The sequence below is a fragment of the Watersipora subatra genome, chromosome 2, assembly GCF_963576615.1.
Source record: "Watersipora subatra chromosome 2, tzWatSuba1.1, whole genome shotgun sequence".
NCBI classification, from domain to species: Eukaryota; Metazoa; Bryozoa; class Gymnolaemata; order Cheilostomatida; family Watersiporidae; genus Watersipora; species Watersipora subatra.
The window spans coordinates 12,269,032-12,282,563 of NC_088709.1; the positions used below are offsets into that span (position 1 = coordinate 12,269,032).

Genomic DNA, 13,532 nt, shown 5'->3' on the forward strand with positions numbered 1-13,532 from the left:
TGACACAAGTTATCCATCAAACTTTACATGTAGTAACATGCATGCCAATTTGAAATCTGTGAATCGGGTGTTTCTTCTAGCAATTCACAGAAGTGTCCCACTGTTCAGCCACACAATAATATAAGACTACCTCTTCAAAGGGTTACTCATACCAAATCTTAAAAGATTTTTCAGAAAGTATAGATATTTCTATCGTTTGAAATTTTTTTGCTGTTTTAAGTGAACTGACATCCAAATGTTTTAAAATTAAAATCAACAAAACTGGGTACATCTTTTTTGTGTTTAACTGTGATACAGTTTTGTAAATTTTAACTGTGGAACATTCGGACATCCAGATCACCTAATCAACAAACAAAATATGAAATGATAAAAAATATCTGTAATTTCTGATAAAATATTTTCCAAATTGACCTAAGTAACCTGGCAAATATACAGGTTGAAACTCCCTTTATAGTTGTCAAAACTCTAAGCTACACGTAGATGTTCTATTTTTATGGAACATCCAACTCGCTCATCTCTGCCTATTGTACCTGATAATATGGGTTTAGAGGTAAAAAAATAAAATAAAATTTCATGAAACATACTTGGCCAGAGTGTATTGCTTGGTTTGGTATAAACCTTTCAGGATAAACATTTTTCAAATACCAGTCAAATGATTTACACTTCAATCTCTGCCTAAGCTTGATCCTTGAAGATATGTCTCCATAGTCTCCCTGAAATATGATAAAATGGTCACATTATATGCGTAAGGAGTTGTTGCTCCAATGCAACTAAGTGGCAGAGTGTCTTATTCAAGTGGGTGTTTAAAGAATTAGTGAGCATTTGGAATTGTGTCACCTTAATGAATCGCAAGTCACCGTAATGAAAAGTAAGCCGCCTTCATATATATAACGTCGCCTTAATGAGTGGTAAGTCACTTTAATGAGTGGTAAGTCACTTTAATGAGTGGTAAATCCCTTTAGTGAGTGGTGAGTCACTTAAATGAGTGATAAGTCACTTTAATGAGTGGTAAATCACTTTAATGAGTGGTAAGTCATTTTAATGAGTGGTAAGTCACTTTCATGAGTGATACGTCACTTTCATGAGTGGTAAGTCATTTCCATGAGTGGTAAGTCACTTTCATGAGTAGCAAGTTACTTTAATGAGTGGTAAGTCAACATAGTTGGAGAAGTGTTGGTAAATCTATGTAATATTGAAATGTATACTTACTAGGTCCTGATTCAACCGCTCATAGTAGAAGTTCTTGTATTCATCCAGCCAGACCTCTGCCAGTCTTATGCTGTTCTTTTTTATTATGTTCGCTGCCTTCGCAAACTTATATGGTATCCGAGTTCTAAAATTAAGTGTCTATAAGTTATACTGACGCCTTTTCTGGATGTATGGGTGACATTTGCATTAGGTAATGAACATTTTTTTCTTAACATACAAAAACTTATGTTGTTTGCAGTGTTAATAATGATAAAGAAATAAAGCACTTCTGTAAATTTGGTACTTTATTAAGGTATTAGTAAAACTTTTCATTAACTTTTAACTTAAACTGATATTGGTGACCAACTTCTTGGTTGTTATATAGCAATCATAAGCCAGCTTTCAAAATGATTGCAAAAGAAATGCAACTGATTTGAGCAAATACTTTTGGACAGTAAAATTGTAAATTGTTCATAAATTCATCTTCTTTTTTTATTTTTTAAACTGCCAATCAAATGGGTTAATAATAGCTAATTAGAGGAGAAGGAAGAAACTGTCAAAACTTGAAATCTTGCTTGCAATTAAAAGCTGACCATAGCAGGTGATACAATTGGCAGTACTGGTAAATACAGTGGCCTCCTTAATGCTCCCTGAACATAGCAAGCAGTAAAACTAACAGTAGCGATAAATACAGTTGTTTCCTTAAGGGGATAACTGTACTTATAGGCACTGCCAATTTTATCACTTGCTATGGTCAGGGAGCATTAAGGGGGCTAATTTATTTATCAGGCCTGTTAAGCCAGGTTCCCATATACGTCGCTATTAGCGATGAAATGGGAACGTATGCGCCGAAGGCCGCCGAGGGCCGCCGGTGGTTGCCGGCGGCATCGCAATAGTTTAGCGCTGTTCAAATTTTGCAAATGGTCGCAGGCAAAACATTCCCAAAATGCAATGTCCGGGTGAAGGTCACCATTATAGGAACGGCATGGCGAGCAAACATTTTATTTGATTACGCAATTATGTTTACGATATTATTAACGATGTGGCTTTATGTGAACATATCCCGCAGAGCCTAGCGTCTTACTGAGCAAGCGTTTTACTGTGCATGTTACCGCCGGAGTCTAGCAATTGATATGGGAACCGGGCTTAGTTTTATCCCATGCTCCGTTAAGGGAGCATTAAGGAAACAACTGTACTTATCGCTACTATTAGTTTTATTACAAGCTATGTTCAGGGAGCATTAATAATACATTACACATAAAGCATTTTATTCTCAGTATTAGTTTCGGCTGTTAACTCTGTGTCACTACTAGACTAGTAGTGACTAGTAGTACTAGTTCAGTGATTACATTTTAGTATAATGAATATATGGACATGCTCTTCAGTCTTGGCTAATAATTAAAATAGAAAGAATTGTTTGAGCAGAAATGGTTGTCTGTACGATCTTTCTAGATTTTTATAAAAAGCTAACCAAGATGAATAAGGCGCAATTATAGAACTTGAATACACACGAGTATGATTAAGTTGATGTGCTGGTTAATTAAATAAAACCTGATCTCACCTGAAAATATGACCAACACGTGAACAAGGGATGATTTCTAGGGTACCTCCACACATCCATATTCTAAATGATATCTCTAGATTCTCTCCACCCCAAATGTCCATCCCTGCATCATAAGTACCCAGCTCTACAAAGTAATCCTTGCTGATTGAGAAGAGGCCTCCAATCATTGTAGGGGAATGGACTGGTGCTACCTAGGACACAGAGATAATGACCAAACATAGAAACATATATGTCTGGTTGGAAACTTCAAAAGCTTCCTCCCTTGTAGAGCAGTTATATTTTTCTTTTCGTTAATAAGTTGATTTCTCAATTTTTACCCATGAGGTCTCAAACAATCCTCTGTATATACTTGCCAGTTTTCTAAATGTGGTATGTTTCTTTACATTTGGAAGGAAGTCACAATGTTTTTTCTAGTTCTCTGTAGTAGCTAATACCAATCAAAGTTGTAACTATTTTACATTTCTGTTTTAAGTTTGCAACTGGTTTTGTAAGAAATGTTATTTTATGTTAGATTTAGCATCTGAGTTTGCCCTGAGTACCTTTGATCTAAGCCCAAGATTGTAGCCAATGTGATATACCATCATACGTATGTAGTGACAACATGTATACTAACATACGCTGAAACAGTATAATGTACATTAGTATAGTCATTAGATATAACAATGACTGGTACTGAAAGCAACAACCAAACTTGCACCCGCTAATCATGATAAAGTTGTAACTAACTCCTGCCTGAGTGTAAAATAGTACGCATATGAAAAATTGCAATTTCAATTACTCAGTTTTAGCTAGTTCTACTTCTTTAGGCAATAACTATATTATTGTTGGTCATTGTCCATCCGTCTCTTTTTATGTCACAAAAGCTATCTTTATTCTCTAATTTGCATAATTATTCAGATGCTTTGAGAGGTGGGAGGTGGGAGGTTACAACAGTTGTTGAGCATGTCGTTGTAATAAGCTGAATGTCAGAGGTTTGAGCCCACATTTGAGCCCCATATTGGCCATAATATTAATCATCCCATTAATTGTGTATACATAGTTTTGTGATTGCATAAAAACTGGCACATTTGAAACAACTACTATAGTAACACAAAAATAAAGAACTTTACCATCCATACTGCTCTTAATCAGTCCTGATAGTTTAAAATTGATGTAAAAGTTATATTTGAATAGTGAGGAGCCTGTGAGTCTTTTTTAAAAGAAAATCAAATTAAGCTGATTTGAAATAGAAGGAACTAAAATTAAAATTGCAGCTCTCATTACAATGAATCAAATATACATATAACATAATCTGTTTTTCATTCATCGTTTACAAAAGTTTATGAATGGCTAGAGCGGAAACTATCATTCAGCTGGTTGCCTGGATATATACATAAATGTGGAGTTTTGTTGTTCTTCAGTATGTCCAGTTATAGCTATTATTAGAATAGCTGTAGCTGGACAACGCTGTCGCAATGTCATGGTGTACCATCATTTGAAGCCTAGGGCTTATTAGCAAGCCTACTGAAGTTTTCTATTGGCAATGTGCCAGGCTGATAGCAAATGTCAGGCAACTCTCATTACTTCTCGTTGTTTATAAGTTGATTTTAATACCATTTTCCATTGGCATTGTGCCAGGCTAATAGCAAGTAGTAGGCAAATTTCATCATTTCTCATTGTTTATAAGCTGATTTTTAATACCCGGGCAACGCCAGGAGGCACAGCTAGTTATCATATACAGGAGAGCTGTTTCGCTGTTTCTTAATTCTAATACAATCACCAGTTGGCAGTCTAGATGCAAGATAACTTAGTACATGCAGACAGACCCTGGTTCAATCTTTAACATCTCCTAATCTTTTTTAGCACAATACTTTTAACTATTTTACATTATCTATTACCTTATTTTTTCTTAGATTCTTCTCATTTTTTGGTGGAATATACCAAATGAAATGTAAATTCCAATCGAAGCCCCCGACATAAATGTCACTTCCACTAGTTGCTTTGTATTCTAGAGTCATGTTGTCAATTGTATTAATGTCTGGAGTTACAACTGTTGTTCTGTTGATCCGAATCTCATCTAGCAGAGGCTCCAACCACCCTGAAAGACAAAGGAAATGCTGAGCTGCTTTGGATGTATCACATTGTGTCAAAAAACAAATAGTTTGCTGTAGGATGCTTTAAATACAAAGGTTTTGTTCAAGAAAACTGGCAAATTTTTTATGGTGATTAAGAAATTTAAAGGTTAATTTTTTGCCAAAAAGTATGAGGTGGCTCAATAAAATTAGATAATAAAGTCCTGAAATGAGGAGTGCTAAAATAATTTCCCAAGTTTGGGACATTTACTATTTTATGACTGAACAGGGAGAAGTCATTTTTACATTACTTTAATAGAAGTGGTTCTACGCCAATTAAAGGTATCAATATCTTTCATGGCTTGTGTCCTCATTTTTATACGACGGTTTCAGGTTTTCAACTCATTTAATTCAAGTAACATAAATTAATTGCATACAAAATCTAACAATTATTTTGAAAATTTCATTGCCATCTACTTTAACAAATTATCCGCTTTCTCAGCAGAGAAAAGTATTTTAAACTTTATTTGTTAAACCCATTTATTTGATTTTACTGCTTACTGTTGTCCTTCCTTTCTTTTTATTTGTTTTGTTATAATTGTATAACATAATTTTAAAACATTCCTATTTAAAATGAAATTATTGCCAATATAATAATATATATATAATCAGGTATACATAAGTCATCAAAATTTCGTAACAGAATCTGTTAGCTGTCTTTTATGAATTATTTACAAATTGTGTTGCAGTGGTTGCAGAGCAAAACATTCATAATTTTATTGATGAAGACAGCATAATTCATAGGTAAGTTCCAGAAAAAAATGGATAAAGTTTCAAAAGAAAGACAACAGGGATAGATTATACCAAAAGGCTTAAAATGGCATTTACATTTGACCTATATTCTATTCACTTAACTTATAAGTCAATATAAACTGTATAAAAAACCAAAAGCTGATATACTTCTCAATTTTCTCAAAAGGAAAGTCGATATACTACCTATGCTAGTGGATAAAACTGTATAAAGTTCACACCCCCACATACCTTCAGTACACTCGATGTGTGAGTCTAAGAAAGTCAGCACGGCACCGGATGCTGCCTTGGCACCAGCCAGCCTAGATCTGATTAGACCTTCCCGCTTCTTCATTCTGATTATTTGCACTATACTTAGCTTGTCCATGTAATTTTGGAGTTGCTCACCCAAATGGGCTACAAACAGTTAATGAAGAATAAACAGTTATTGTTAAAATCAAATAAAGCTGTTCAAATGGTTGTTCAAATGTTGTTTAATGGTTGTACAAAAATTAATTTTAGACATGAAGTTTGAGATGTTTGAGGTGCTAGCTGTGTAATTGCTTGCAAATCATTGCTATGTGAACACTCTTCTTAAATAAGCTTAATAATATGATTTAAATATATTATACTTTAAATATGCTATACATAATATGAGGCAAATCAAGTTTTAAAAAGTGAACAACATCGACTTTTAGTAATTGGGCTATCTGACAGGAATGGCAACTTCAATAAAGCAAAACCAGACTAGTCGATCTTAATGGCATTTTCTATCACTTACATTTTATAACTTGATTAGCCAGATGCCAGGCTTTGCATGGGTGTTAAAAACAGCTTATAAAAGTGGCAGGTAATGTAGTTGCCTGCCACTTGCCATTAGCCTGGCGCATTGCCAATGAATAATGACCAAAGGCATTTTGTAACCTTTACCTTATATAACTTGATAAGAATATTTTAACACGCCGTCAATGTAGTTCATGCTACTGACATGGTTAATACTGCGGGTATGATTAATGCTACCGATATGGTTAATACTGCCAATATGGTTAATACTGTTGATATGGTTAATACTGTTGATATAGTTAGTACTGCTGATATGGTTAATACTGTTGATATGGTTAATGCTGCCAATATGGTTAATACTGCCAATATGGTTAATACTGTTGATATGGTTAATACTGCCAATATGGTTAATACTGTTGATATGGTTAATACTGCTGATATGGTTAATGCTGTTGATATGGTTAATACTGTTGATATGGTTAATACTGTTGATATGGTTAATACTGTTGATATGGTTAATACTGTTGATATGGTTAATACTGTTGATATGGTTAATACTGTTGATATGGTTAATACTGTTGATATGGTTAATGCTGCCAATATGGTTAATACTGCTGAGATGGTTAATACTGTTGATATGGTTAATACTGCTGATATGGTTAATACTGTTGATATGGTTAATACTGTTGATATGGTTAATACTGTTGATATGGTTAATGCTGCCAATATGGTTAATACTGTTGATATGGTTAATACTGCTGATATGGTTAATACTGTTGATATGGTTAATACTGCTGATATGGTTAATACTGCCAATATGGTTAATACTGTTGATATGGTTAATACTGCTGATATGGTTAATACTGTTGATATGGTTAATACTGCCAATATGGTTAATACTGTTGATATGGTTAATACTGCTGATATGGTTAATGCTGCCAATATGGTTAATACTGCTGAGATGGTTAATACTGCTGATATGGTTAATACTGTTGATATGGTTAATACTGTTGATATGGTTAATACTGCTGATATGGTTAATACTGTTGATATGGTTAATACTGATGATATGGTTAATGCTGCCAATATGGTTAATACTGTTGATATGGTTAATACTGCTGATATGGTTAATACTGTTGATATGGTTAATACTGCCAATATGGTTAATACTGTTGATATGGTTAATACTGCTGATATGGTTAATACTGTTGATATGGTTAATACTGCTGATATGGTTAATACTGTTGATATGGTTAATACTGCTGATATGGTTAATGCTGCCAATATGGTTAATACTGCTGAGATGGTTAATACTGCCAATATGGTTAATACTGCTGATATGGTTAATACTGTTGATATGGTTAATACTGCTGATATGGTTAATACCGCTGATATGGTTAATACTGCTGATATGGTTAATACTGTTGATATGGTTAATACTGCTGATATGGTTAATGCTGCCAATATGGTTAATACTGTTGATATGGTTAATACTGCCAATATGGTTAATACTGCTGATATGGTTAATACTGTTGATATGGTTAATACTGTTGATATGGTTAATACTGTTGATATGGTTAATACTGCCAATATGGTTAATACTGCCAATATGGTTAATACTGCCAATATGGTTAATACTGCTGATATGGTTAATACTGTTGATATGGTTAATACTGCTGATATGGTTAATACTGTTGATATGGTTAATACTGTTGATATGGTTAATACTGTTGATATGGTTAATACTGCCAATATGGTTAATACTGTTGATATGGTTAATACTGCCAATATGGTTAATACTGCTGATATGGTTAATACTGTTGATATGGTTAATACTGTTGATATGGTTAATACTGTTGATATAGTTAATACTGCTGATATGGTTAATACTGCTGATATGGTTAATACTGTTGATATGATTAATACTGTTGATATGGTTAATACTGCCAATATGGTTAATACTGTTGATATGGTTAATACTGCCAATATGGTTAATACTGCTGATATGGTTAATACTGCTGATATGGTTAATACTGCTGATATGGTTAATGCTGCCAATATGGTTAATACTGCTGAGATGGTTAATACTGCTGATATGGTTAGTACTGCTGATATGGTTAATACTGTTGATATGGTTAATACTGCTGATATGGTTAATGCTGCCAATATAGTTAATACTGCTGATATGGTTAATACTGCTGATATGGTTAATACTGCTGATATGGTTAATGCTGCCAATATGGTTAATACTGCTGATATGGTTAATGCTGGCAATATGGTTAATACTGTTGATATGGTTAATACTGTTGATATGGTTAATGCTGCCAATATGGTTAATAGTGCTGATATGGTTAATGCTGCCAATATGGTTAATACTGCTGAGATGGTTAATACTGCTGATATGGTTAATGCTGCCAATATGGTTAATACTGTTGATATGGTTAATGCTGCCAATATGGTTAATACTGCTGAGATGGTTAATACTGCTGATATGGTTAATGCTGCCAATATGGTTAATACTGCTGATATGGTTAATGCTGCCAATATGGTTAATACTGTTGATATGGTTAATGCTGCCAATATGGTTAATACTGTTGATATGGTTAATACTGTTGATATGGTTAATGCTGCCAATATGGTTAATACTGCTGATATGGTTAATGCTGCCAATATGGTTAATACTGCTGAGATGGTTAATACTGCTGATATGGTTAATGCTGCCAATATGGTTAATACTGCTGATATGGTTAATACTGCTGATATGGTTAATACTGTTGATATGGTTAATACTGCTGATATGGTTAATGCTGCCAATATGGTTAATACTGCTGATATGGTTAATACTGCTGATATGGTTAATACTGTTGATATGGTTAATGCTGCCAATATGGTTAATACTGCTGATATGGTTAATGCTGCCAATATGGTTAATACTGCTGAGATGGTTAATACTGCTGATATGGTTAATGCTGCCAATATGGTTAATACTGCTGAGATGGTTAATACTGCTGATATGGTTAATGCTGCCAATATGGTTAATACTGCTGATATGGTTAATACTGCTGATATGGTTAATACTGTTGATATGGTTAATACTGCTGTTATGGTTAATGCTGCCAATATGGTTAATACTGCCAATATGGTTAATACTGTTGATATGGTTAATACTGTTGATATGGTTAATACTGTTGATATGGTTAATACTGCTGATATGGTTAATACTGTTGATATGGTTAATACTGTTGATATGGTTAATACTGTTGATATGGTTAATACTGTTGATATGGTTAATACTGTTGATATGGTTAATACTGCCAATATGGTTAATACTGCTGATATGGTTAATACTGTTGATATGGTTAGTACTGCTGATATGGTTAATACTGCTGAGATGGTTAATACTGCCAATATGGTTAATACTGTTGATATGGTTAATACTGCTGATATGGTTAATACTGCTGATATGGTTAATACTGATGATATGGTTAATACTGCTGATATGGTTAATACTGTTGATATGGTTAATACTGCCAATATGGTTAATACTGCTGATATGGTTAATACTGTTGATATGGTTAATACTGTTGATATGGTTAATACTGTTGATATGGTTAATACTGCTGATATGGTTAATACTGCTGATATGGTTAATACTGCTGATATGGTTAATACTGCTGATATGGTTAATACTGTTGATATGGTTAATACTGTTGATATGGTTAATACTGTTGAGATGGTTAATACTGTTGAGATGGTTAATACTGTTGATATGGTTAATACTGCTGATATGGTTAATACTGTTGATATGGTTAATGGCGCCGATGTGGTTAATACGCTTTACCTTGCCAACTTCTCAATCTAATCGACGAATTAATTTGATTACTCAAGCTCTAAGTAGCTGAATAAACAAATTATATTTTCAATCAAATAGTTAAAATAATTAAACTATTTAATTAAATAATATTAAATAAATTGTATTAAATAAATTTAAGTAGTGATCTATCAAAAATTCAGCTTTTGTAGTCAATTGTCCTAAAAAGAAATTCAGTATAAGTTAGTAAACTGTTTGAAACATGATATTCATTTAGTTACCGAGATGGCCAATAGAACTCACTGTAAAACACCCGATAACAGCCCAAATTATCTTTTTCATAATCATTTGTGATTAGAGATTAATTTGGAAGCAATACTGCAAAGTCGAACTATACAGAGATAAGCTTACATCATTCATGGTTAACTAAAAACGTTTTTTAGTGGAAAGGTAATTTATCCCTCATTTCTTGTGTAAATTAGTAAGAACGAGGTAATATCAAAACATTGCAATCTACATAGATATAGCCATAAGCAGGTGCTTCAAGTACTCTCCATTTAAAACTGTCACTAAGACACTTACGCATATCAGAGAAATCATCAACCAGAATAATCTCCTTGAGAAGTTTAGAATCGGATCTGTCTATAACACTGTGTACTGATCGTAGCAAGACTGACCAGGCCTCGTTATGAAAGCACATGATCACACTTGTGTCCGGTAGATCCTTTGCATATATCTTTGTTTTACACCTGTAGTTGAAACTTATATCTGAACTACGAGTAGCGCCTGCTAACTTTCATAAGGTAAATACGGTATTTTGGTGAGGTAATACTAAAATAAATTAATTAAAATACTGAAATAAAATAAATTTGTAATACTACAGAAAAAATAGCTATATTTATTTAAAACTATTTCAGTTTCCTTACAATAACAATCGGGAGGTTTTAATTCTTTGAATTTTGCCAGCAGTTTTTTCAAAAATCCTGAGTAATTAGCAGCAAAAATATTCTAACACTTTTGTCTCTGGTATGATTCGTCGTTTTTAGGTAGCAACAAAAAGTGAAAATGCAAAAGATACAAACAAAAAAGCATTAATTAAAAGACAATAAAAATATAAAAATTAACTTACCAATCAATAAATAGAAATGACAGAATGAAAGCGGAAACCAGAAATCAGAAATTAAAAAACCAGAGAGTTTATGAGATAGTTTGTTAGCTAAAAACCTTACTTGGTGGCAGACAATAAAATAAAAATATGAAATGTGTTTTTTATATAATATATTTCAATAAAGTGTCAATATTGCTGTATAGAAATGGAAAAGCCAAATCGACATCTATGAGGTTGAGAAAGCCACACACCCAATCTTAACAGGATTATGTACACAGTGTAGAGAGAAATATGAACACTAGAGCTGACACTATGAACAAGGTAAATTTCTAAAGAAAAGTACTTTACTAAGAACGGATTACTTTGTTTATGTCAGGAGAAAAAAGAGTAAATGAATAATGTTAAAAATTTGGAAAAAAGAACAAATAAAAGCTGAAAATTGTTTGACAATTAGTCTTATAGTAGTCGGAAGTTTAAGATATCAAGCCAGAGTTTTATTAATAGTCTTCAGTGTGGTTGTCTTCAACAGAACTGCTCAAATCTCCAGGCTAACCAGCTCGACTAGCAAGGTACTAGTAAAAGCCAAAGGACCTTCATTAGCAAGAGGGCATCTGACTTCAACCAAATTATGCCTCAGTCAATTTAAATATGAGAATAGAGGAATTTGTCAAAATGGAAAGTTTTGTGATGATGAAAAGAACATGCAAAATATTTGTCAGTGAAGTTGTAAGAGTTATGGGACCATTTGATTTTGCCTAACAAAAAGGCAAAACTAAGACAGTCAAAAAGGGTTATTTTACATAAGCGATGTTTCAAGTTTTTGCTTTAAAAGAGCCTTATATTGTATGCATGTGAATAGGTGTTTTTCTACATTTCACTAGAACAACTTTACGGACTAATGGCAGAGCAACAAAAGATAGATGATTTTCAGTTGCCCTCTGTTACCGCACTACTGACAATACTGTTTCTAACAGAAGGCAGCCTAAAACACAAATTTCCACAGCATGAGGACCTGAAGCTCATTTTTGCTAACAGCAAACACAAAACTTTAATTGCTAGAAACTAGAAATTTCCCTGTCATACAGCCCACGACCAAAGTGATATTCCACTGTCATACAGCCCACGACCAAAGTGATATTGGAAAAAAGAAAGGGTACTGATGGTTGAGCAATGCAATATTAGCAGTCAAATGGCACTGCAGTGCAATAGGATAATTGCAATGGTAGCTGTAATGTACTGGGTGTGGGTGTTATTATGTACAACAATTAGCAATAATGAAAGGAAAGGATTGTATGTTTATATATCTCCCCCTGCAATAGGAGAAATGCAATATTAGAAGTAAAATGCATTGATATTGTTAGAATAACCAATATTAGTAATATAGTAATACAGTAATAATAGAAAACCAATGCACAATTTTGTTTACATTTCAAAACGTCATAGTTAGCGATATCAAGAAATTGTGATATTTATATAGATTTTTAGAAAATCTATTTAACAAAACTATTTAGAAAAAATAATAGCAGTAACATATTGCCCATCATCGATGTTGTTAGTGTGACTATAACACTTCAATAGTCATCCAAACTTATAATTAAATATTGTAATAATCTCATAAGAATCGTTAGAAAAAAATATCATCGTCGTGTCCTTTACCTTCACTGCGTTGGACATCAGTTAGAATATCAAAGTACTCAAAAGTGTATAAAATGTCAGTTACTTTGAAATCGGCAAAAAAGAAACGATTATATTTCAGTACTCCTACGTTAATTACAGAAACCTTCGGCAATTCGACAATGCTATAGACTGATGAAATGTGCACGTTATTTTTTCACTTAATGGTTCTATTCTCTGTCGCTCGGCGCTTCAATTGCCGGTCTTAATTTTGATGAAAGTAAGGCTTGGAAGTTTTAATAACGATTTTCGGCCAAATTAATCTGTCTATTTGTGTATAATCTGTTCAGATGGGTAAGTTTTAAGATACTGTTGACACTTTTCAAAGACTTGGTAATATATTTAAATAGGTTTATATGTGTTTTGTATCGTTATTATACTTAAACGACTCAACACAAAATGGTTGAATTTGTTAATGAGATTTCGGTACAAGGGTTTGTAACGTTGTTGATGAATAATTTTCCGGAGTTGTGTGCACATGCATTTATCATAAAACTTTCAAACATTCGCTCCGCTCGTTTGGTCGTGGGATAAAAATTGTTTTACTCTACATGTGGGATATGA

General features: G+C 33.2%; 1 protein-coding gene across 1 annotated transcript in view; it reads right to left on the reverse strand.

Moving 5' to 3' along the window:
• Positions 1-13,532, reverse strand: part of LOC137387952 (polypeptide N-acetylgalactosaminyltransferase 5-like) — a 33,436-nt gene that overhangs the window by 2,461 nt on the left and 17,443 nt on the right. Inside the window, exons 6-9 of the mRNA XM_068074468.1 lie at positions 4,630-4,829; positions 2,750-2,943; positions 1,210-1,333; positions 585-713 (exon numbers count right to left, since the gene is read on the reverse strand). Of these exons, the coding sequence (XP_067930569.1) occupies positions 585-713; positions 1,210-1,333; positions 2,750-2,943; positions 4,630-4,829 (647 nt within the window). The remainder of the gene's footprint in view (positions 1-584; positions 714-1,209; positions 1,334-2,749; positions 2,944-4,629; positions 4,830-13,532) is intronic.